At 44.8% G+C, this 26583-nt stretch overlaps 1 protein-coding gene across 6 annotated transcripts in view; it reads right to left on the bottom strand.

Annotated features, from left to right (window-relative positions):
- The window catches only part of Vps13d (vacuolar protein sorting 13 homolog D), a 222268-nt gene that overhangs the window by 179992 nt on the left and 15693 nt on the right, over window positions 1–26583 (bottom strand). For 5 of the 6 annotated variants that reach the window (XR_015002163.2, XM_085690301.2, XM_048461274.3 and 2 more), the window contains exons 4-19: window positions 24076–24266; window positions 23904–23984; window positions 20743–20859; window positions 17894–17998; window positions 16713–16883; window positions 16254–16354; window positions 14882–15050; window positions 13131–13232; window positions 12762–12963; window positions 12064–12243; window positions 11329–11459; window positions 9870–9945; window positions 9291–9461; window positions 8083–8213; window positions 5491–5623; window positions 871–3081 (exon numbers count right to left, since the gene is read on the bottom strand). Coding sequence is in view for 5 of the 6 variants with exons in the window: in XM_085690301.2 (XP_085546427.2) it covers window positions 871–3081; window positions 5491–5623; window positions 8083–8213; window positions 9291–9461; window positions 9870–9945; window positions 11329–11459; window positions 12064–12243; window positions 12762–12963; window positions 13131–13232; window positions 14882–15050; window positions 16254–16354; window positions 16713–16883; window positions 17894–17998; window positions 20743–20859; window positions 23904–23984; window positions 24076–24266 (4272 nt within the window). In the remaining variant the exon portion in view is untranslated. The remainder of the gene's footprint in view (window positions 1–870; window positions 3082–5490; window positions 5624–8082; window positions 8214–9290; window positions 9462–9869; window positions 9946–11328; window positions 11460–12063; window positions 12244–12761; window positions 12964–13130; window positions 13233–14881; window positions 15051–16253; window positions 16355–16712; window positions 16884–17893; window positions 17999–20742; window positions 20860–23903; window positions 23985–24075; window positions 24267–26583) is intronic. The other variant, XM_085690302.2, reaches the window with a different exon arrangement.

Raw genomic sequence — 26583 nt, 5'->3', positions numbered from 1 at the left:
GGTATTTTCATGACATTTTCTGCTTGACAGCATCAAAAACAGCCCAAAGGCCACAGACTAGCTTACATTTCTCTTAGCCATAAAAGCTAATTTTTCAAACCAGACTGCCTCCTTCCTTAGCTTTCACAGACAGACAATAGCCGTTTCAAGAGGCCTTAAGACAGAACTCTAACCGAACACCTTATTCCAGAGAAAACTGTATGGTAAGCATGAAAGTGCAGGAGTGACCAGGTGCACGCCCAGCACACTCAAGACCAGAGGCTGGCTCTCCAAATTTCAAATGCATCGGTGAAGGACCTTCTGAGAACCACAGGCATTTTCAAAGGCATTAGTTTCTTCAATAATAAACAGTCTCTGGAACTTCCCTGATTCTGGAGCTGGACTGCTTGGGTCTAACTGTCTGCTCCAAGAATACAAACATGAAAACATCACTGCTTGAAGCCTGCACAGGTCCTGTTAGAAGACGGCAGAGCAATGGAAGATCATAACACCCAGAGAGCAAGTTTCCCTTCCATTTACATTCATCTCTTGTGCTACCCAAGGCTGCAATATTTAACTAAGAGAAATAAACACCTTAGAACAAAAGAATAGAAAGAGTATATGAAATGAGGTCACATTACATCCATCCACTGAAGTGCCTCTGGCAAGAGCACTCAGCCAACAACAAAGGACATCACTCCAAGCACACTCTTCCTCTGTCCACAGAGACAGTAAAGCCACGCCAGGCCTCCCTAAAGCTGTTAAAACAGAACTATGACTTTCTACACCTTACCCAGAGATAACCCTCAAAGGGGTTGTGCTGTTTTCAGGACACACACAGCAGCTGGCTTTAGAACCTTTACACACTCAAAATTCGGCTCTGCTTCTTACCTTGGCCTCGATGCAGAGACTCAAAGAAATCATGTCGTGTAAAGTGGGCCTCCTCCTGACTGTTGGCACTGGCCGACCCAGAGGGCGGGCAAAACGTTCGACTGACTTCCGGTCCGGCACCATCTCTGGCCGCCAGCTGAGTGCAATTCAAAGAATAGAGCTTAATGTCTTTGATTTCCACCTGCAGGCGGTCGCTTCTGGACTCATCATCGCCTGCCACAAAATTCTGAATAAATATCTGTCCCAAGTGTCCCACCAGGAGCTCAGGACTCCCAGGCCTCCGCGGGATAGAAACAACTGGAGACTCAATGTTTACATTCAAGATGAGCTTCACGGTGTCCGATCGAGGGGAAGGAAGGCCAAACCCATAGATTTCGTTCTCCTCCAAGACAAAGGGCTCCCGGGTCTTCTTCGGGGTTTCGAAGAGTGACACCATCTCACTGTACTCAGCAGTCTTGGTGGCTAACACTGTGGTGACTTTGGTAGCTGCACTTTTCAACATACTGCGAAAATTCTCCTCCAGCTCATCCATGGACAATGTCAACTCCTTCAAGAATTTGGCGGAGTGGTTATAATGCAAGGATGCCATCTTCAGGTTGAGGAAGCACTCCTGTTTGGATTTCTCTACAAATGTGAAGCTCAACGCTTCGCTCAGAGCTGCATCTTCCATCCTGACAAACACACTTTCAAAATAGCCAATGTCGCTGACAATGTTCTCGTAGCCTATGGAATTCCCAATGCTGACAACATACTGGTTCTTCACGTTGTCTTGTGTCAGATCCATGAGCTGCAAACAGCCAAGGGAACCACTCATGTCAAACGAGCTGCCCATTGACACATTCACTTTTGTGCCACCAATACTGGCCGTTGCGATTTTCCTGCCCTGTCTCTCCCCGTCGGCCAGCCCCACTGTCCGAAGCAGCAGGAGGTTGAGTCTGTGGATCTCCACGGCGACCTCGGTGTTCTGCTCATAAGTCGACTGAATTGTGCCCTGTTCTCTAAAACTTCTTTCTAGGTCAGTCATCAGAGGCTGAGGGCTCATGTCATCCTTTTCCTTGGGAAAGGACTTTTGAAGAAAACCAATGAGCTCCACAATTGTCTCTGGGTTTAAGATGATGTCCAAGTTATTCACCTGAAGGGAAATCACCTGCAGTGTGCTGTCCAGGTTCATTGACGGACACTCTGAACTCACAAACTGATACTCCAGTTTAATGAGGGACTCTTGTTCTTTGGTCAGAATTTTCTCCAGGGAAATACTAGTGGCCGATTGGTTGTTCAGGGTAGCCACATCAGTTAGGAAGGCCACATTAGGTCCAGAGACAGGAGACTGGGCCCTGCTATCCCGGAGGCTTCCTGTGGGAATATCAAAACTCAGGTTCTTGTGGGAAGCCATCAAAAGGTCAAAATCAGCACCATAAGTCTGCATGGTGTCCACCAGGAGCAACCCGTGAACAGTCAAGGAGACTTCAGCATCATAGGGCCTCTTCACAAAGTGAGCATTGGTGCCGAACACCTTGAGCACAGAGATGTAGCGCCCACTACTCTCCACACCAAGCTGCATGCAGTTCACCTTGAATTCTGCTAGGAGGAGCTGTGACTCCACCAGCACCTCCCGTGTGTGCTGCTCTAGCATCACAATGCTCTGGGTCAGGTTCATTACTGAATCCTGCAGGCTTCCTCGTGGGCCTTCCTGGGGGAAAATCTTCTCTCTGATCTGGGTGTCAGAGGGCTTCATTTCAGGCGTGGTGAGGAGAGCAAAGCAATTCTTTAAAGCAGATATCTTGTCTTCATTGATGTGAATTTTTAAGTCTGGTAAATTGCCTGAGAGCACAGCCCCAGGGTACTTAGGGTCTGACGTGTAAATCAGTCGGCGTTCTAACTGTAGGTGAACATTGAACTTCTCAACCACATGTGTTGGTCCCACATCGATGTCCTGCACACGCTTCCAGTTGTCTCTCACACGCCCCACCATAACCTGGAGGTCCATGAACGTCAAGGAGTATCTTTCATACATTTGTGAGCTCATCAGATGAGCCTGAAGCTGTTCCTCACTGAATTCCACTCCAGAAAACGGTGGCGCTTTCTCCCCAGTGCTGCTGGTCTCTGGAGGTGGGGTGCTGGGAGGTGTGGCAAGAGGGGTCTTATATTCATCATCACTGAATTGATTCTCTTCAGAGGCTGACCCATCCCCACTTTTCCTCCTAGAGTCTTCTATAACGAAAAATGAAAAGACAGTAAGTAAAATGTCTATTTCCTCCCTCCCTTCTTCCCTTCTTACAATTAGGAGGGCTGGAGAGACAGCTCAGAGCTTAGGAGCACTTTCTGCTCCAGGCTGGATCACTTTCTGATCCAAGTTGGGTTCCCAGCATCTCCACAGCAACTCACAACCACCTGCAACTCTAGTTCCAGGGAATCAGATGTCCTCTTCTGGTCTCTCCGGGCTCATACATACACGCAGTGCTTATAAACTCATACAAACGTACATTAAAAAATAAATTTTTAAAAAGAATCTCAGTCACATGGTGGTGGCCCACGCCTTTAATCCCAGCACTCAGGAGGCCAAAGCAGGTGAATCTCTGTGCATTCAAGGTCAGCCTGATCTACAAAGTGAGTTTCAATACAGTCAGGTCTGTTTCACAGAGAAATCCTGTCTTGAAAAACATAGATAGATAGATAGACAGACAGACAGACAGACAGACATATAAATAAATGGTAGGGGCTGAAAAGATGGTTCAGTGGTTAAGAACACTGGCTGCTCTTCCAGAGGACCCATGTTCAATTCTTAGCACCCACATGGCAACTTACAATTGTCTATAACTCCAGCTCCCTGGGATCTGACATCTTCATGTCAATGCACATAAAATAAAGCTAAATAAGTTCTTAAATTATTATTATTATTATTATTATTATTATTATTATTATTATTATTATTATTATATAATGATGATAATGATCATGAAAAGGAAAGCTTCTACCAAACTGAAGTTTTTTGAGTGGATGAAAATGTCAGGCACAATAGTGTGTATTTGCTATTCACTCAGTGTGAATCTACATATTAAACTGAAAAACAAACACAAAGAGTAAAAATGTAGGGTTGTGAGAAGCCCCAAAGCTCATGCTGGGATGCTGAGGCCACCAGCTACTGCCAACATCTTTGCATCTTGTCACTTGCAGAAACAACTCTCTTATGGCATTCTCCAAACTTATACACATCTCCCTTGGTTATAGTGTTCATTGTTTCCCTTCTAGAATGTTCTTGCTCTATACAATATCCTTATCTAGCACATAAAGACGGAAGGAGAAAACCAAAAGCACAAAGTTCTCTCTAGCTGTCACATGTGCAATGATATGCATGTCCCCCACACATATAATCATAAGGAAACAAAATGTTAAAAATAAAAAACTAACCTCCTATCTCCAGCACTAAGTACTGGGAAATGTTTACTAAGATGTACAGTGTCACACAGAATGACAAAGAAAGCCAGAGATACTCCCCCACAATTCCAAAATGACTGTAATCAAGGTCAGATAACAAGCGACAAGAAAGATGTGGAGAAATTAGAATCTTCACAAACCAGTGGGCATATAAGCCATTCAGGAAAGTAATCTGGTAGTCCCTAAAAATGTTAAACCTAAGGCTACCACACGACCCCAGCACTCCACTCCCGGGTGAGCATGTGTGAGAACTGAGATCTGTGACTGTGGGCAGTGGTACTATTCCAATGTCAGGGATGGGGTGGGGGTGCTGCAAATGTTTACTAACCAAGAACAGAGAAATAAAATGTGGTATATCCGTAAAGGGACAAGCAAAGGCCATAAAAAGGAATGTGATCACACACACACACACATACAACATGGATAAACCTTGAAAGTATTAAATTAAAAAGCCAGACATGAAAGGCAATGTGTTCAAATATTCCACAAGCATGAAATATTTAGAACAGAGAAATATAAAAGGCAAAATAAAAAGACCAAGTTTAGGTTTCCTGCGGAAATGGAAACTTTTATAATTTAATAAACTTTGAAAAAAAATAAAATAAAATAACCAATTTAAAAGATGTTTATTAATTTAATAAAAATACATAAATTAGAATTTGAAAAAAAAAAGACCAAGTTTGGTTGTCAAAACAGAGGGAAGAGGTGTTAGAGACTACACGTGAGTTCATATTCAGCCTGGCTGACCTGGACATTTTGAAAGGTGAGTTGTATCTCCTTAGTAGTAAAGAAACAACAGAGAACTTCCAAGGGATTTTGCTTGGTCTTTTTTTTCCCTCAATGCTTTTGCCTGCATACATGTCAGTGCACCACACACATGTCAGTGCACCACACACATGTCAGTGCACCACATACATGTCTGGCACCCAGAGAGGTCAGAAGAGAGTGTCAAATCCACTGGACCTGGAATTAAGGATGGCTATAATCCACCAAGTAAATGCTAGGAACTTAACCCAGGTCCTCTGTAAAAGCAGCAAGTGCTCTTAATACAGAGCCACCTCTCCAGGCTCCAAACTTTGACGTTTAAGAGTGCTAAGCAAACCTCCGCCCAGCTTTACTTAGTGAAGTTCAGACAGACCAACAACGCATGGAGCAGGCTTCTGCTATCTCGCATTGACACTCTACCTTGGGTATTGGTCAGAAGCATTCTCCCAAGGTCCACAACAACCAGCACAGGATTCTTGAAGGTGAAATCATCCGGAAATATCACCTGAGGGGCAGAAATGTCCAGCCGGACAGTCCACCGCTTGCTTTCCTCCTGTGAAAGCAAAATAAAACTCAGTTGCCAGCCTGCTGTAACCCCAGAACTAAAGAGGCAGGAGGACCAAAATTTAAGGCTTGCCTTGGCTACTCCATTTTATCACTGCTAACTGTGACTTCTGAGCAGCTTTGTGGAGGTGTCTAAACATTCCTGAAACACAGCCAGGATGCCAGTCCTCAAGATTGCAACACAAGACACTTAGACTTGTTGGCTAAAGGCATTACCACAGGCCAATGTTTGAAGTAGAGAGCAAAAGCTAGCATTTTACTAATTGGAGTTGTTTGTTGTGATTGATGATCCATAAATTAAAATGGCTTTTGCTTGTAATTACAAGGCTTAATAATTTGAAGTATCATAGAAATCATGAAAGCAAATTAATGTTGAAATCAAAATACTTTTATTTACTCATAGACATTGGTAATCATAAACTTTCACTGAGCATGGTAGCACACTCCCAGCACTCGGGAGGCAGAGGCAGGTGGATCTCTGTGAGTTCAAAGATAGCCTGGTCTACAAAGTGAGTTCCAGGATAGCCAAGGCTATTACACAGAGAAACCCTGTCTCAAAAAAAAAAAAATAAAATAAATAAAATAAAATACATGCTAAAGTATCTTAAAGAAAATATATATTCACATATTTGTAATATAAATAATATAGCATGTCATGAATTGGTACATTGTCCTTTTTGATTAAAATTTGCCTCAGCTACATGTATGTGGTAAAGGCTAGTTTATATATATATAAATGTAATAAGGAACCCACACCTGACACTAACAAAATGACCAAAAACCTGAGACTAAATAGGTCATAGGCACTAAGGGAAAACTTACTACTATTCTGCTAAAGGAACGTAGCAATAAAATGACACCTAATGTCCTAATACTGTACCCACAGTGCATCACTCAGCCCTCACCAGAGAAGTTTTCTTTTTTTCTTTCTTTCTTTTATTTATTTATTAAGTTTTATTCTATATACTGTGTTCTGTCTGCATGTATGCCTGCAGGCCAGAAGAGGGCACCAGATCTCATTACAGATGGTTGTGAGCCACCATGTGGTTGCTGGGACTTTAACTCAGAACCCTCGGAAAAGCAGGCAGATCTCTTAACCGCTGAACCATCTCTCCAATTCTGAGAAGCTTTCTTTTTGCATAGATGGTAATTAACACAGACCCACAACTGGACAACACAAAAGGTCACAGACCTTCGAGTGCTCAACCCTGGAGATGTCTTCATCAAACCCCTTCCCTAAGACTCAAAGATCTTTCTGGAGGAGGAGGCAGGAGAAGTATTGTAAGACACAGAGGTGTAAGGAAACAAGTCTTCCAGGTACAACAGGACTAGTGTACATAGGAACACACAAAGACTGTGCCGGCATTTACCAGACCTGCCTGCACAGGTTGAAACCAGACAAAATCCCATCCCCAACCAAGAAGCTATTTGCAATGGATACCTGCTGGGGGAGACGGGAAATCAGTTTCCTCTAGTGGGTGTCACTGAGTATATCAACCACACTCCACGGCAGGCCCTGTGCCCAAGAGCAGTGAACCAACACAAAACAGACTCCATGCTTTGCATGTGAATTTGTTTTGTCTTATTTTACTGGGTTATTTATCTTAATTTTTATTTGTTTAAGTTTATTTTGTTTTGAGATAGAGAGAAATACATGAAGTTGGATGAGTACGGATATGGGGAGGATCTGGGAGGAGTTGAAGGAAAGATAAAGAATATGATCAAAATATACTGTAGGCAAAAAAAATTAATAAAATTAGAGAAAAAAAAGAAAGATCCCTCTCTTTTGAAGATAACAGAAAGGCACTCATAGCTGTAATGTATGCTGAAACACACACACTCACACAAGAAAACAAGACTAATTCCCCATCCCCTACCACAAGTCCTTAGGCACTGGACTTCATCCACAGCTGATTCTCCAGGGTCACAGGAGCCACACTTGTCTAACAGCTCCATCTACTGCCATGGCTGGACACTGTGCTACCACACCCATGGTCATAAACTGCCTTTCTGGACAATGAAGCTGCTTCTTGGCTTTCTCTATGCAGGTGTCGAGTCAGTTGGGCACACAGCACCACAAAACCTGCACCCCCAGTCGAGCACTGTTCTACTGGACACCGTTTGCCAACAGCAAGAGGAAGGCTCTTCTGTGAACCACCTGCAGATGAGGCCTGGAGAGGCACCCAGGTAAGTCTCGAAAGAACCCTCCAAGCAAGGAAAACATGATCTGGTCAGCATTGCTCATCTTCTTAGTTTAACCACTAGTGGAAAAGGTATGAGCTGTTTGTTTTATGACAGATATAATTATGGATCCTCCCCATCTCACCTAGTTGACATAACTGATATGAGCGAGCCTCATATCTACCGATAGGATACTACGAACCATGAACTCGTCAAGAAACATGGTTGCCTCCCCTGTCCCCAACAGAATCACATAAGGCTACTTACAATAAAATCTCCCACAAGCAGCCGGTCAAGAGTCTGGCGGATCTCAGCCTTGGTCTGCATCTTCAGCTTATTATATTGTCTTCGAGCAGCTTCAGCCACCCTCAACTCAAGCTCAGACTGATAACCAAAACCTGCAAGATTGGCAAGGCACAAGGCATCAGAACTTGCAAGCTCCTGGGCCAATGAAATGCTGTCACTCTGCTCTTACCCAGAAGACCCACCAAAGTAGGAAAAGGCAATCAGGGACAAAACAGCTGTTTGCTTTGCAATGGTCCATCACAGGATAGCCAGGAAAGGGCCAGGGGAAAAGGTGGACAGCCTTAAGGGCATAGAGACAGATGAGGGAACGATGCCTGACTTATTAGAACCCCTAGGAACATTTCTGAAAACTCCAAACTGCTGTCTTTCAAAATCATTATAAAGCAGAATACTGTACTGAAGGAAAAAATTCAACCAGGTCGCACATGGCTACTGCTGACATGAGCAGTCTCATAACTAGCTGCATGGCGGTACACGCCTTTAATCCCAGCACTCGGGAGGCAGAGGCAGGTGGGTCTCTGTGAGTTTGAGGCCGGCCTGGACTACAAGAGCTACTTCCAGGACAGGCTCCAAAACTACAAAGAAATTCGGTCTCGGGGCGGGAGGGGGGTGAGCTTCATGACTGTCAAAAGACTACAGCTTGACAAAAAGCTTCACAATGAGCAAGGACGAAGGTGAAGGATGCACACAAAATAAAAGTTACTATCTCACAAGTCTCCTCATCAGTGAAAGCACTCCTCCAACGTCTCAACCTCCTTGGGGGAGTAAAGGCAGCAATTAGTGCATCAACAATGACACTTAGGACCCTACGGTCGAAATCAAGTGAAAAAAAGAGACAGAAAGAGAGAGAGAGAGAGAGACACGCTGCCACCTAGAAAGAAATTCTTGAATATTCCACCTTAGTCCATTAAGCTAAAACATCCTGGCCGAAGAAACTGCCAACCCAGAAGGAAGAATGAAAAAGTGCATCCTAAAGGGACATGAGAAGGACACTGGCGAAGGACCCTGACTCGCTATCCACACACAATCCTTCCACTTATTCTGCAGCTCTTGCTGCAGTACCAGGTCATCTAAATGCATTACAACCTTGTCTAGAGCACCAGCAATGACCCACAAGATTTTTTTCCCCCAAAGGTAACATAGGATCAAACAAACAAAAAAAAGTTAACCTGAGGTATGAACCTTTCCCTTGTAGAAAAAGTCTGCCACTTTTTTAATAGCCTGTGGGTTGTAGATGATGTTCAAGGGCCTCGTGCTGACATGCAGCCGCCTCTCAAATTGGCTGTGTACTGGATTCCTCTCATAGAGCATCTCAAAGACCGGACTGTCTGGGTCTGCAGCTAAAGGAAAGAATGGAATAGTGAACACAGCAAACAACCACCACAACCAGACAGTTCTGCAAAACATGCTGGGAAAAAGATGCTTTCTAAATTCTTTTCTCATCAGTTCACAATTATACAGGTTTTTAAATAAAGCCTAATGAGGCCCGACTCTGATTTTTAACAGGAATCATGGCAGCTAGCCTACGGTAGTTGCTCCCATAATGCAAACCAAGGCCCAGAAGGCCTTGCAAAGCCACCCTAGGGACACCAGAGGAACACAGTCCCACCCGAAGGGTGCCAGGATGCCTCCCGGTGCAACATGGATCCACCTGGCAAACCACTATGCACAGAGCAGAAATCAAAGTCTACCAATCAGTAATAATGATTTCTTTTAAGGGTTAGTTTTAAGGACACATGAAAAATTACCCGGGTATTGATCACTTCTGTCTGCCGATGCAGTCTGAAGACCAAAAGACTGTGAGACTCTGCCAACTTCTTTCTGCTGTTAAACACATCCACAAAAATGCTTCAGTGGGCAGGAGGGACAGTGCACTGCCCCCTTCATCTTACACGCCTTGCTCCCTCTTTGCACACATGACTCAAACCCCTCCACACTGAGCTTTACACATCCATGTACCACTGTGCCACTTCCCTGAGCTGACAATGTACTACGGAACTCAGTGCCTCTATTGAATGCCAAATGGATAGTAAGTATTAATAATTTTTCAAACTTTAAGCCCACCCTCCCACAATCTCTAAGAACATTAAAAAAGAAGTACAGATGGAGAAAATGGGTAAATATTCGACCAATTAGACTATGTCTTTGACAACTTAGTAAGACTGAAGATCCCATAGCTGGTAAAGAATATTCCATATAAAATTGAAAATATAAGAGGACTTAAGGCAGTTCTATTTTGGACTCCTGGAAAGATGAAATCTCATAGTAACAGTAGGTCATGAGTATAGCTGTTAGACATGGGAAAGACTCAAATGTTAACCATGAAATGCAGAGAGCAGAGGTGTTCCTGGCATTATTCCCAGGGGTAGACACTTCCACAGTGGCTACAGCATTGGGAGGGAAGAGTCAGAGTCACACAGCTCACCAACATTTCCTCTCTAACAAAGTCAAAGAACCTAGTCCCAGTCTGAATCCAATGATCAAATGTCAAAATCAGTCCAGTTAACAGAATTTTTGGCTTCCTAAAACAGACATACTATACCGACACCCACATGTGAGAGCCACGCCACTGCAGTGCACACTGACACTCACATGTGAGAGCCACGCCACTGCAGTGCACACTGACACCCACATGTGAGGGCCACGCCACTGCAGTGCACACTGACACCCACATGTGAGGGCCACGCCACTGCAGTGCACACTGACACCCACATGTGAGGGCCACGCCACTGCAGTGCACACTGACACCCACATGTGAGGGCCACGCCACTGCAGTGCACACTGACACCCACATGTGAGGGCCACGCCACTGCAGTGCACACTGACACCCACATGTGAGGGCCACGCCACTGCAGTGCACACTGACACCCACATGTGAGGGCCACGCCACTGCAGTGCACACTGACACCCACATGTGAGGGCCACGCCACTGCAGTGCACACTGACACCCACATGTGAGGGCCACGCCACTGCAGTGCACACTGACACCCACATGTGAGAACCACGTCACTGCAGTGCACACTGACACACACGTGAGGGCCACACCACTGCAGTGCACACTGACAGTCACACCACTGCAGTACACACTGACAGTCACGTGTGCTAGCCACACTACTGTAGTACACACTGACACCCATATGTGCTAGTCACACCACTTTAGTAAACAATGTCACCCACATGTGGTAGCCACATCACTGTAGGACATACCGGATTAGGGAAGACCAGGAGAGGAAACATGGTTCCTTCCGTAGCCAGATCTCGGAGGAACAGTCCACCCAACCGGACTAAAAGCAAGGAGGAGTTTCTTCGAGGAAGAGACTCTGCTAGAAGTTTGACATCTATAAAAGATAAACATAAGAGAAGGTAGTATGATATAACGCTGAATGTGTTTTATATCTAGAAATAGCAGGTACATTTTACAGAGAGCTATTGACACTAGGAAATATTTTTCCATGAAATTTGAACACACACATGCACACACGCGTGCACACACACACACAAACACACAAACGGCCAGTCTACTGTGGATGGTGCCACCCCTAGGCAGGTGGCTCTGGGTATTTAAGAAAGCAGACTGAGCAAGCCAGAAGGAACAAGCCAATAAGCAACATTCCTCACAGTCGCTGCTTCAGTTCTGTCTCAGGTTCCTGCCTTCAGTGTCCTTTGATAGCACGCTGTGAGATAAACCCAAATAAACCCTTTCCTCCCCTAGCTGCTTTTGGTGTTTCATCACAGCAATAGAAACCTAACTAAGACAATACCATTGGTGCCCTCATGACATGGGCTCTGGGAACCAAACACAGATCTTCTGCAAGAGTCCATACGCACTCTTATCACCTGAGACATCTCTCCAGCCGACTTTCCCATTGACTAACTGCCCCAGATGATGAAAACAGACAGGGTGCTGGCGCTGGGATGGGCAGAGCTGGCTCTGAGCAGTACCTGAGAACTCAAGCTGCATGAACGCACTCTCACTGGCATGAGCAGTGTTCTGCTCCTTGTGCAGGAGAGTCACCGTGCCCCGCTGGAGCTGCACATTCAGCTTGGCAAAGACATGATCTCGCTTTGTGTAGGTGTTCATACATGAAGCATCCACGGTGGGGTCAAAAAACTCCTCGGTACCTACATGGTAAAGGAGAACGGGCTTAAGAGAACACATGGAGAACAAAGAGCAGGCACCCTGACTGACGATGCTGCTAAACTAGGCTTCCCTTCTCCGGGCAAGAAGTCAAAGACATGGATGACTACAGGACAGTGGCTACTACCCAGACAGCACGACACATGAGGCTGATATGGTTAGTGCAATTTAATTGAAACAGTCCCTTGTTTCTATGGCTCATACTGCCAGCACAGGACTACAGTGGGCCTCTGGACTGGAATCAAGCCGCAGAGTTTGTGAACAAGCTCAGATTTAGTTCTCTGACAAGGGCTGCCATTCAGATCTGTTCAAGAATGCATAAATGACCATAGCCATGGAGTGTCCTCCATCTACCTCTATGTAACAAGCTGCTATCCAAATGTCTCCCTTGGTTAAGTCTAGAAATGACCTCTTAAGCTGCTGTACAAAGAGCAGGATGACATTTATTACCTAACCCTCCACTCTGGCTGAGAGAGGAGGTGCAGACAGGCTCCCAACGTACCCAAAATCTCCTCAGGGGTCCAGTGCTCATGTGACTCGGTTGACAGTCCTTCTACCACTTTCCCTTCAGGACTCTGCTGTCCGTACCAGCCACCCCACCCTGGAAACCAGGACTGCAGGTACTGCAGCATCCCACTGCCACCGCTAGCATCTGGGTCACCGGGTGAGGTTCCTGGAGAATCAAACTGAGGCTCTCGAAGACTCTGTGTAATCACAAAGAGGCAGACATGAAGACCCATGGGCAGACACAGACGTGGGTTGTGTGATATGCCATTGGTTGCTATGTGTCCTGACAGAAACACAAGCATATCAACACTAAAGGGCTCAGGGCACGCTGGGACCGAATGACTCTTCCTAAGAGATTTCTCACCTCTGCTAGCTCCTCTTGCTTATAAAATCGATCATGAACCAGTTCACGCAGAATCTTCAATTCCTCAAAGCTCTGTTCCTCCTCAATCCGACACATCTCCTCCTGTTTGGGACAAAATGAAACTCAGACACTGCAGAGCTACAGGAAGTGAGCACCGCATCAATACACTAGCCCTAGCACCTCCCTGAAGGCTGAGAATCAGTGACCGTTGACCAATATCGTGGGAATTGTCTCTGGCTTAAAAGGCTATAGCCCAGCAGAGGTTACTTGTTCTCAATCCCCACTAGAACTAGTGGGAGCACACAGAGCAATGAGAACACACTTTGCTGCAGTAGGTTGCTGCTGAGGCATGCTACTCTGCACAGCACTGACCACGGTCACAAATTATGTTCCACATTAGCTCCGTTAGCTCAGGAGATCAAAGGAAGCAGAGCTATCATTGTCCCTGCCTTCCAAGAGGAAACTGAAGGCCAAGATCACACAGTAGGTGTGATCTAGCCCTAGCTCTTTCATATTCACGACTGGCAAGGGCATGGTCATTTCACCAAGTTTCCCACGAGTTATTAAAGAACAGCAGTGACAACCACAGTGTCACTGTTTTAGTAAAGGAAAATCACCATCCTAAATAACATCTTATTTGCTAACATTAGAAGAACGCACTGACAGCAGGTGCCCACAGCTTACAGAGCTGCTGCTACTTGGCCACCTCAGTACTAATTAAATTCTTCCTCCTGGTGCCCCCCAGAACAAACATCAGACTTAGTCCATCCTTTTCACAGGGTGCCCATTGTCAGCAGCAGTGTCAGACACCATTGAAGACAGCAAAAGGCAAGTGAGGGCCATGGCCTCAGGATGCCAGCAGGACGGGTGAGAGAACTCGGAGTTCAGGATGACCCTTCGGGGGCATCCCGTGAAGAACTGCTTATAAAGATCAACTAGAGGAGCAATCCGTTAGAAATAACCCAAGCCAAAATATAGAGAATGGTTTGAGCCATTCACAAAAGCAAAACAGATAAGGAGCAAAGCAGCACTGCTGCCTTCCCTTTACCCAGGAGAGGAAGGGAGACAGATCCAGGAAGGGGTGAGGCCAGGACAGGAATCCAGCAGGGCTGACTCTAGGGTATCTAGCCCACAAATAATCTAGATAAGGCAGCCTTCTCATCTCTGTCACCTGCTCTGGCTTCACCTCTACCACCAAAAGTCAATCGAAGTCAATCATATCAACTAGGATTACAGGTAACGCAGGCCAAAGTCTACAGAAATTAGTTACAGACTTAAAAGCTAGACTAGGTGCAGGACTGGAAGAGACACTGGGAACTCCATGAGAGTCTCCCGGAACTGCAAGCATAGAACTGCATTCTGTACCAGAAGAGATCTGGCTGGCTCATGGCCATTTCTGTTTCCTCCTATCTTATGGCTTCTCAGGGAGCAGGGGTGGAAAATGGACTCACTACCTTCCAAGGAGTTCCCTCTCTACTGAGCCCAACTCTAGCCTATAAAACTGTGCCTCCAGCATTGGACTTTCTATCTTCACAGACTACCTTTTTTTCAGTCTAGAAGAAAATATTCTTAGCTAAGAGTGGTGGCTCATGCCTGTAATTCTAGGACTATGGATATAGAAGCAGGAGGATTAGGAGTTCAAAACCAACCTCGACTACACAGACTCTGAGGATAGCCTAGGCTACATGCAACGATGTCTCAAAACCAAACAAACAAATAAAGAGAAAATAGTAAACAAGCAGCCTACTCACCTTGTCATCTGCAGACAGCACACCTCCTTTTAACTTGTTGAAATATCTGTCCGTGTAAAACACAGCATCTCGGGCACGATGCAACAAGAAATCCCAAGTCCAACACTTCCTCTGCTCTCTGATCTCATACAAGTTAGCATTCAAGGCAAAATACCACCACTCTCGACAGCTGCAACAATGTATGACAATGTGTTATTCTTCCCAGTAAAAACCATGACAATGCTCTTGGTCCAGGACAACCCCAAACACAGGTTACTTCTGAGACATTTCTTATATCAAGCCTTTCTGTCTTGGGTCCATTTTAAGATTAAGCTAAACTCAATGTGCAGAAGAGTAAATCTCTGGGGGGAGGACCATTAAATTACACTGTGTGTTAATAACAGCACAGCATGTGACCAATGAGCCTCACCCAGGGCAGTCCCTCTCCAGGAGGAAATCACTGCTGGAAGTAAGGCAGGCACCATCTTGAGACAGTCACCACGGACTTGATCACCACAGATTTAACTGAGTTTCTAAGGACATGCATAGAAACACATAAGATCTTTAAAAAAGTTTACATGCCAGACTGGTCACATGTATCTCTGTAACATGAAGAGAGGGTTTATGAGACAGGAAAATGGCAGTAATTGAGAGCACATACTAAGGCTGAGCATGGTGGCACACACCTTTGATCCTAGTGCTTAGGAAGCAAAGAAAGGCAGATGTGGGAGTTTGAAGACAGCCTAGTCTAAATAGTGAGTTCCAGAACATCCAGGGCTACATAAAAAGACTGTCACAAACAAACATAATATACTGTCCTTATAAAGGAACAGAGTTCAGTTTCCAGCAACTACATCAGGCAGCTCACAACTGCCTTTAATTCTAGTTCCAACCTGATGCTCTTGTCTGGCCTCTGTGGGCTCCTACATTCATGTGCACACACAATCATACACATATCCACAAATATAATTTAAATTAAACTATATTCTTAAGAAAGAGGACTAATGTTTGCTCTGGAGGTCAGAGAGCACAACCTGTACAGAGAATAGAGAAAAGGAGGACACACCAAATGTCACCAAACAATCTGCTTACTAAGTGACACCAAGGATCTTCTGAGTTTCACTGCTCTCATTCAAAAAGTGGCTCTTACCCAACAGAGGTAATCAATACTGACAACAAATACTTCATGCCTTTTGTCCCAGATATAATTTCTATTTTCTCATAGGTAACACATTCACAGAGTTTAAAACCTAACCAGTTCTACCAAAGTTAACCCAACCACCTTTTCTTCTGCAGTCATGTGTGAAGGACAGGAGACAAGCTTTTGATCTGTGTACAGGAAAGCATGCTGATGTACAATGCACTTATGGGTAGCATTCAGAGGTGCCCTTACTTCTTGGACACAGCCACTTTTGGTTTCCACTTCCGGAATTTCACCTGCCTCTCCTTCCGCTCCAGCTCCTTGAGGAATCCCATGATCTGCCGGTACTGCAGCTTTGTTAGAGAGGAAGAGACACTGGTTAGGACAGAGCTGGTTCTTTGGCTCAGTCAAGACCTACGCTGAACAAGAACAACTCAACCTGCTGAGCTGAAACCCAGTAACCAAAGAATCAACAAGAGGCATGCCGGGATGGCTACTTAGTTATCCTGTGTTCTTTGCTCAGCACTTAAAAACACAAAACCAAAACCAAAACTATGGGGACAAGAACCCAATTTCACCATGTCATCCACAAGGTTTGCACCTATCAGACCCTGGCCTGGAGGGAAACAATGCTGAGGACACCATTACAGATTGGTTTTCCTTTACTCTAGTTCCCAGCAGTGGGTCTGAGCCTCTGGGAGGAAAATGTACCTGGGACAGCTTCAAGGGAATGGTCTCCAGCTGAATATCACATTCGATCCGAGGGCTGTGCCGGGACCTCAGAGGCTCCTTAGAGCAGTTTCTTTTCAAGAGGGCGGATGCACACACAGGCTCCAGGATGTAGTGGTGACTGCGACTCTCCATGCTTCTGGCCATGGCCTCCTGTGTCACAAGAACACTGGCTCTACACAGACCAACCTTCCTTCTGGCTGTTTCCTTCTACTCTGGGAATGTAAGCTGAACAGTGAAACTTAGCCATGGGCTGGGTCATAGCTTCACTGTCACCTAATCTACCTTATGCCACCTTGAGTTGGAGGAAATGAATCATATTTCTCCATTTCACTGAAGTGTCTACATTTGCTGGTTGGTTTTGTTTTTTTCAAGACAGGTTTCTCTGTAGCTTTGGAGCCTGTCTTGGAACTCACAGAGATCTGCCTGCCTCTGCCTCTCAAGTGCTAGGGTTAAAGGCGTGTGCTACCACCGCTCGCTATAATTTCTTTACAAAAGACAAAGCTAAGCCTTTCCACAGTCCTTCCCTAGCACTAACACTGTCTGTCCATGTAGAAGTTTTAAAGGGAGGGCCCTGGTGATTTCAAGGAGAAGCCTCAGCAGGCCGGCCCCTCTAATCTGTTGCTCTGTTCACTCAAAATCTTCGTGTTTAATTCCTACTGGCCAACAAAACGCTAATGACAGTGTGTCTAGATGCACAGTAGTAAGAACCAAAAAATCAGACAAAGACACATCTTACAAACAGGATGGTAACCAGGTGTAGTGGCTCGTGCCTTTAATACCAGTACTTGGAAGATAGAAGTAGAAGGATCTCTGTGACTTTGAAATAAGCCTGATCTACATAGTGAGTTCTAGGACAGCCAAAGCTATACACAGAAACCCTGCCTCAAAAATAAATAAATAAATAAATATTAAATTAAAAAAAAACAGAATGTCACATAAAAAGACACAAAAACATCCACAAGCATCCTGATCCAAGTTCAAATACACAAGCCGTGGTACATATGAAGTTCAAACCTGAAGACACAGTAAGCATCTCAGGCACACTCTAGACAGAAGATGCTTATAGAGGGACAGCACAAGGGACCACGGCCAGCAAATCAGGGTCCTTGCACCACATTCCTTTGGTACCATCTTACACCAAAGTCTCAGCAAGAACATACCTGTAACTCCGCCTGAGGCAAATCCCCCAACAAAGTGCAATCGACATCCCAGTAGACACTAAACTCAGCCACATCTAATCGTTTTTTCCGCATTAGTTTCTGTACCTGAGGGAGAAAGAAGAGGAAAATAGGATGGTCACCTTTAATCTCAGATATTTGTTGTTCACTCAGTGTCACACATCAGGCATTTTGCAAGGTACAAGGGATACAAGATTGAAGGAAAACAGTCTACTCTCATACAGCTCAAACTCCATGCATGCAAGGCCTGGCGTCCCATATCTTTGATCCCAGGACTCAGGAGGCAAAAAGGCCATCCTGGTCTATACGGTGAATTTCAGGACAGCCAGGGGTACAAAGTAAGACCCTGCCTTAAAAATAAACAAATAAATAGACAAACAAACCAAGTTCAACCAGCTGGCAATAGCAAAGTGCACAAATATTTTTACATAGAAGAAGCAGTGGGAAGATATCAAAGATACTATGAGCAAACAAACAAAACATCATTGGGCAGGGGCGTGTCAAAATATCTGTGAATCTCAACTGGTCAGTGGTAGAACAAGCCTTTAGTACCTACCAGCACTTGGGAGGTAGAGGCAGGTGAATCACTGTGAGTTTAAGACCAGTCTGGTCTACAAAGTGAGTTCCAGGACAGTTAATGTTATACAAAGAAAGCCTATCTTGAAAAAACTTAAAAAAAAAATCTGTAAATCTCATACAAACAACTGAGTCAGCACAAAAGGCCTGCTATCTTCAGGGGGCAGTGATTCCATTCCTAAATGAGAACTCCGAATGGCAGAGAAACAGTATGGATACACGTGCATGAACACATATTTGAAGTGGGACGTCAATTAAGTATTGAAAAGGAATCGTGGAATATTACTAGAGTATCGGTTTGGACAGAGTCCTCTTCCAAGAAGTCACGTTCACCCAAAAGTGTGAATGTGTCCTTATTTGTAAACACCACCTATGCAGACAGAATCAGATTAAAATGAAGCCATCCTGGATGAGTGTAGATACAAAGCAAATGAGTTGGGTTCTTGTAAGAAGAAAATTAAGCCGGGTGGTGGTGGTGGCACACGCCTTTAATCCCAGCACTCAGGAGGCAGAGGTAGGCGAATCTCTGTGAGTTCGAGGCCAGCCTGGTCTATAAGAGCTAGTTCCAGGACAGCCACCAAAAATATGGAGAAAACTTGTCTGGGCGGGGGGAGGAAGAAGAAGAAGAGGAGGAGGAGGAAGAAGAGAAGGAAGAGGAGGAGGAGGAGGAGGAATAGGAAGAAGAAGGAGGAGGAGGAGGAGGAGGAGGAGGAGGAAGAAGAAGAAGAAGAAGAAGAAGAAGAAGAAGAAGAAGAAGAAGAAGAAGAAGAAGAAGAAGAAGAAGAAGAAGAAGAAGAAGAAGAAGAATTTAAAAAAAGAACAGCCAGAGGAGACAAGGCCTCAGATGGAGAGGGGCGTGTACACATTGACCCTCAGAATGGAGAGGGATATGCACACACTGACCCTCAGGGCTGCAGATGCAATCTTCATTTTTGTTTTGTTTTGTTCTATTCTGAGGCAGGGTCTCACTATGCTGTCCTTGGCTGGTCTAGAACTCACTACATAGACCAGACTAGTTTTGAACCCAGGACCTGCCTGCCTCTGCCTCCTGGGTGCTGGGGTTAAAGGCATGTGCCATCACATCCTTCTGTTTCTTATTTTATGTGTATGAATATCTGTACATCATGTATATCCAGTGCCTGTCAAGACCAGTAGGTGCTGGATCCACAAGCACACAAAGCCTCAAAAGCTATAAACAGCTGTCCTAGTAAATAAAAATTACAGGATGCTGAGGCAGGCATGGTCCTGTATTCACCTCCCAGCACTTAGGAGGTGAATACAGGAGGATGAGAAGCCTAAGGAGATATTTAGTGAATTATATATCCAGTTCAAGGTTGGCCTAAGCGCCATGAGGCCATCTCAAACTTTGAAATAATCTGTCAACTTTTCTTCGTCAACAATATCAACCTCCTTTGCACTGCCTGACAGAACATTTACTCTATTTTATAGAGTAAGGTGTTATCTGACTCTAGAATAGGAAATGCGATCAATTAAGACAGTTGCCAGGTATGATAGTATAGGCCTGCCATCCTGGTAGAAAATAATGAAGCCCTGTCTTAAAAACAAAAAACCAAGACTATCTAAAGAGTGTGGAGAAGCAGTGTTTTATCAGGTAGTTTAAATCACTACAAAAATGTCACCTAATAGCTTTATTAAAAAAAAGGGACTGTGTGGAAACCATTATAGACATTCCCAGGCAGTGGATGAAACTAATCAGAACAAGTTTCCTTGGTGATTGACAAAGTAGAAGAAAAACGGAGGATGAAATCCTTTGCTGACAGGAATTTTTTGCACCTCAGCTGCTCTGTGCACAAAACCAAAGTGATGCAACAGGTCAATGAAGAGTAACTGCTATCCTTCCCAGCAAATCAGCTGCTGCCTACACACAGGACACATGCATAGGACAGGGAGGTGGTGGTGCACGCCTTTAATCCTAGCACTTGGGAGGCAGAGCAGGTGGATGTGAGTTTGCAGCCAGCCTGGTCCACATAGTGAGTTTCAGGACAGCCAAAGCACACAGAGAAATCCTGTCTTGAATAACAAAGAAAGAAAAGAAGGAAGGAAGGAAGGGAGGGAGGGAGGGAGGGAGGGAGGGAGGGAGGGAGGAAGGAAGGAAGGAAGGAAGGAAGGAAGGAAGGAAGGAAGGAAGGAAGAAAACACCCACATAGGTGGGGAAGTAGTGTGACTTGTTTACCTAACACTAGGGGCTCCTAGCAGGGTTTTACTTTTGGTCCATGGTCAGATCTCATACTCACAGGCTCATTTACAGCATTCTGCATGGACACATTCTTAATGCAGACACCAAATGCAAAAGGATGAGAGGGATTGGTAAGGCCATCTTCAAAGCGCAAATGAACATCTTGAATTTTTAACTGCAAAGAGAGAGAGGGAAAACATTTTAGTAGGTGTTGCGGGTAGAATCCTATAGGTGGCATCCAACCACATATGGCATCTGCTCACAGGTTTCCACTGTGCTAGAAGTTCCAAGGGGACACAATCATAAACCACTCAAGAATGATAGTTCATTTCCATGAACGTTATCTCAGGAAGACTACAACGCTCCCATCAAATCATTCCAGAAGTCAATGTAAACATTTAAACACAGGAATACCAGGGGCCAAAGAGATGGCAACAGAATAGACAACAGAAAGTTGTCCTCTGACCTCCGCACACATACCCTACATACACATATCATAATAATAAATAAATAGAACTTTTAGAGAGAAGAGAGAGAACAACATCACTGAATCCAGATAGTCAATCCTGCCATGCTTATCTCTAGGAATCTGAGCCCAGGAAAACCAGTAAGGCACGTAAGGTCTGTGAATCTCACGTGTGTTTATTTCTTCTTGCTCACTCTGCTCAGTGAATTAAAAATAAACAATTGGGCCTGGGAGTAGCACAAAAGTAGAGTGTGTGTTTATTATGTGCAAGAGCCTGAGTCCAGTCCTCAGCACTATGGGAAAGAAATATATATATATATACACATGTGGTCAAGAAAAGTGGTCAGCATCAGCAGCTTGAGCCGTAGCTCGGCGGCTAGGAGCGCCTAACGCTCTGCTCTAGTACCAGAGGACGCGGGTTCAAGTTCCTTTTGCGCTTCTAGCAATCGATCAATCAGCGATCAATACACTTTCAATCGGTCAATCGAAAAGAAAAAGAAAAGTGGTCAGCATCATTAGACATTATGAAAATACAAACTAGGCTGGGGAGATGGCTCAATGAGTAGGAACAATTGTTTTGCAAGGATGAGAATAAGTTCAAATCCCCAACACAACACAGAAAGTCAGGCATGGTTGCACTTGCCTGTGTTGCCAACACTGAGGGGACAGAGACAGACAGATCCCAGGACCTGATGATCCAGATCCTGGATCAGCCTAGTCAAAATATTAAGCTCCTAGCTCAGGGAGAGACCCTGTCATGAAGCAACAAGGCAGACAGTAATAGAGGAAGACACCTGACATCCTGCTTTGGCCTCAACACCCATGAACACAAGGGCACCACCTCAAATGTATGTGCATGCCCAACAAACATAAACCACACACACCACAGAGAAGGAAAAGAAAGAAGTTCAAACACCAGTAAGTCATCACAGTATTGAGACCAATGTGGAGAAAAACCAACGCTTAACACTGATGTCAAAATCATAACATGGGCCAGTGAGGTGGCTCGGAGGTAAGGGCACTTGCCAGCCATCAAGGCTGTTGACCTGAGCTCCATCCCGAGGACCCGTGTGGTAGAAGGAGAAAACCAAACTCTTCAAGCTGGCCTCTGACTTCCAAATGTACACACACATCACACAAATAAGTAAATAAAACTTTGTAAAGAGCGGTGGCGGGGTCCTCAGCCCTAAATGGCATAAATGCATCACCGCCCCCAGGCTCAGAGGATGAGGAGTGTGGCAAAGACACACCCACCTCGCTCATGAACCTGCTGCAGTGGCTTTCTCTACATGAGACCTGCACACACATGATGAGCAACACTTCAAGGCAGAGGCCACACCATGCCTGTGATTACACCGAAGAGAAATGACCTTCCAGTCCTCGAGAAAGACATTTCTGGGATCAACAGAGAGCGAGGCAGGTAAGGGTGCTTAAGATAAGGTAAGACCTGAGTTTGATCCCCAGGACCCACACTGTAGGAGAGAACCAACTGCCACAGCATATTCTCAGGCTTCCACATGTGCTTCCCACCCCAGTAAATAAACTCATGTGTAAAAATAAAGTTTTTATGAGAAAAAGTTCCTTTGCTGTAGAAAATATGTGCACACACACACACCACATAACAACAGGGTTTTTTTTTGGGTGGGGGGTTGTTTTGGTTTGGTTTTTGGTTTTTTGAGACAGGGTTGCTCTGTGCAGCCCTGGCTATCCTGGAACTCACCCTCTAGACCAAGTTGGCCTCAAGACCACAAAAATCTGGGCTGGAGAAATGGCTCAGCGGTTAAGAGCACTGATTGCTCTTCCAGAAGACCCGGGTTCAATTCCCAGCACCCACATGGTAGCTCACAACTGTCTGAAAATTCAGTTCCAGGGGACCTGACACCTTCACACCAATACACATAAAATAAAAGATAAATAAATCATAAAAAAGAAAAGGCATTAATGTTTTAAAAAAAAAAAAGATCACAAAAATCTGCCTGCCTCTGCCTCCCAAGTGCTGGGATTAAAAGGCCTGTGCCACAACCACCCGGCAATAATAACATTTTCTAAAAAAAATCAGTGCCCTCAATCAAGTACATCAAATTTTCATCCACATTATGAAACTAACAACCTCAGATCATATTTTTGAGGAACACAGCACACACTAAACACACTGCAAGAGAACCCTAGAGACTTTCAGTATGGGCTGTCTGTGCCATTTGACGGATTGCATCCCCTGATTCCATTCCTAATGATTGAACACGCAGCCCCGGCACTGCAGTGCATACAACTTCCCTAAGACACATCAGTGAAGGTCAGATGCCTGAGTGGCCATTCATAGCTCACAATACTCTAGGCAATGGGGACCCCGTCTCCCTCATTTTGTAGATGAAAAAACTGAGACCAGAGAGGCTAAATGACTTGCCCCAAAAACAGTCATTGAGACCTAAGTATCTGGCTTCTGAGGTGATAACTCCTTTAGCAAGTGAGACTCCAACATTAAAAAAGAAAGTGTGGTGGTGTGTGTGGGGGGTGTCAAATGGAAATGCCAACTCACACCCCCTGAAGCAAAGACGACCTGGGTCCGCCTCACAGCGCAGGACTTGCTTTGCAGGTTTTCCCTTTGGCACAGCCTCCAGAAGGGCACACCTGAGCAGCCAGCCCCCACACACACCACACCACAAAAACCCACAAGAAAAGAAAACTCAGAAGCGAAAACACATCTAAGGCTCAGAAACCCTTCATGTGTCCTCATTAAGGTTGGCAGGGCTCACCTCAATGTTCTCCACAATCCTCGTGACGACAGAGGCAGTGACAGAATACCAGTAGGGTTCTCCCTTCTGCTGCCGCTCACTCTGCAATGGAAAGAGCCTGTGTCAGCACGGGCTACCCTTCACTATTGAGGACAGCACAGGCCCCCTAACGCCCAGCGGCTCTAAGCCTTGCCTTCCATCTGTCCTCCAGGGCTTGAAGCAGCACTTTCTTACGCTCCCTCTCCAGCAGCTTCTCCTTCTCATCGTTGAAGTCCTGGATTTTCTCAGGGGCACCAATTAAGTGGAGGCCAGAGATGGAGATCACCCAGGGGTCCACATGCGGGCGATAAAAGGGGATCTGAAGGGTCACTTTCCCAATCAAGCCTAGGAGGAGAAAAAAAAGCTCATTAGACACCCACACATTTTCTAGCTCCCTTTAAAGCACATATATTACGTTTACCATTATTTATTTTCTTAAAAACAAACCTGACAACTGTCGTGCCCATTTAATAAATGCCGAAGAGACAGAGGCAGGAGGAACACAAGTCCAAGATGGTGGTGGTGGGGGGGGGGGGGGAGGTTAGCTCTGGTAGGAGCAAGGTCTTGGATTCCATCCCCAGCACCATAAGAAAAAAAAGAGAAAAAAAAATCACAAAAACAGACAGCAGCAAGGCAGCAGTGGCGGGCAGCAGTGGCGTGCAGCAGTGGCGGGGCATGCCTATAATCCCAGCACTCAGTTGACTAAGACAGGGGCATGGCAAGTTCAAAGCCGGCCTGGAGAACAAAGTGAGTTCAAGGGTAGCCAATCAGGCTCCTCCTACATATATGAAACTAGTGTTAGGGTAGGGTCTGTAAGAGCAAGATTATAATAAATAAACTAATTAATTAAAAAGAACCAGCTACCATGAATTAAACTGAAAAATGCCTAGTGAGTCCTTTTCATATCAAATATAATCTACTATGCAAACCTCTTCCATCTGGACCACACCTTGAATGTCTATGAAGTGTCTTTCTTCCAATGCCACCCACCTTCACAGACCATGGTCACGGAACTCATCTCTTGTTAATAATTGGCTGGTTGACAAGTATTTGTCGGAGTTACCATCCTTATATATTTAACCCTGAATATACCCAGCACAAACTAAAACAGACAACACAGCTTATGCATAAAGAAACAAGAACCCGGGCTCAGAGCTACCTGGCCTGTAAAAATACACTTATTTCCCAACTTCATCCATTTTAGCCAAACCTTTAAATTCAACTTAATAAAAGCAGCTCACTGAACATGGTGGTGCACGTCTCTAATCCCAGAACTTGGGAGGCAGAGATAGGAGGATCTCTGTGAATTTGAAGCCAACCTGGTGACAGTTGCAGGCCAGCCAGAGCTACATAGTGAGACTCAGTCTCAAAAAGCAAGGTGGAGCATTACGAATGGTATTTTCCTTTATATGTATGTGGTTGAGGAAGAAACTAAGGCCTTTATATATTCATGTTCAAGGCCCAAATATTGCACATTCAGCAAGGGCTCTACACTGAGCTATAGCCCTGTCCTCACAATGGTATTTCTAATGATAATACAAATGACTGATGGTCTAATCCAGCAGTAAATTAAGAATACTGGGGGTGGGAATGCAGTTCAGTGATAGAATACTTGCTTTGCATGTACAAGGCTCTAGGATTAACATTCACTACCATGGGAATATTTTACAAAACAATAGTGAAAAATGAGTTTTCTCTAGAAAAATAAGATTTGTAACAGAACTTTGTAACAATCTGAATTAGTGCACAGTGGCGGTTATCTATTTGGCTTGAGACAAGGTTGTATAGAGCCTATGCTGGTCCTAAAGCCTGACCTTCCTTCTTCCTCCCAAAAGCTGGGTTATAGGCATGCTTTTGCCATGCTGGGCCACAGTGGTAGTACAAATTGAGTGTGCAAGAGGCTACAAAGCATCTAACAGACAGAACTTTATACATCTTATTCACTTTTTGTAAGAAACAAGATCAAGTTTGAGAATACAATATTAGAAAACCATCAATTTTCCAAAAGTTTCCCTCCTTCCCTCCATCTCTCTCTCCCTCCCTCTCGCCCTCTCTTTTTCTGAGGCAGGGTTTCTCTGTATAACAGTCATTCCTGTTATACAGGAATTGAGTTGTTATACAACTCACTTTGTACTTTGTAGAGCAGGCTGGCCTTGAACTCACAGAGACCCACCTGTTTATGCCTCCCAAGTATTGGGATTAAAGGTGTGCGCTACTACTGCCTGGCTAAAGAGTTCCTCTTACTCCTTCAATATTTGAAGAATTTCTTCTGGAAATGACCAGTGTCAGCATTCTTGAAGCTTTCAGATTCCTATCTGTCAGTATATTTGCTTGTGGCACACATGAACACACGCACACACGCGCGCACACACACATACACACACAAATAATTGGTTTTTTTTGTTTTGTTTTGTTTTTAAATATATTTATTTATTTAGTATACAATATTCTGTCTGTGTGTATGTCTGTAGACCAGAAGAGGGCACCAGACCTGATTACAGATGGTTGTGAGCCACCATGTGGTTGCTGGGAATTGAACTCAGGACCTTTGGAAGAGCAGGCAATGCTCTTAACCACTGAGCCATCTCTCCAGCCCCACACACAAATAATTGTAAAAAAATGCTTTAAAAAAAAATACCAGATATATAACTACTATAATCAT

This window comes from Myodes glareolus, chromosome 6, assembly GCF_982192425.1.
Source record: "Myodes glareolus chromosome 6, mMyoGla1.1, whole genome shotgun sequence".
Classification (NCBI taxonomy): domain Eukaryota; kingdom Metazoa; phylum Chordata; class Mammalia; order Rodentia; family Cricetidae; genus Myodes; species Myodes glareolus.
Note: the sequence above shows the minus strand (reverse complement) of the source record. Positions and strands in the feature narration are given on the sequence as shown.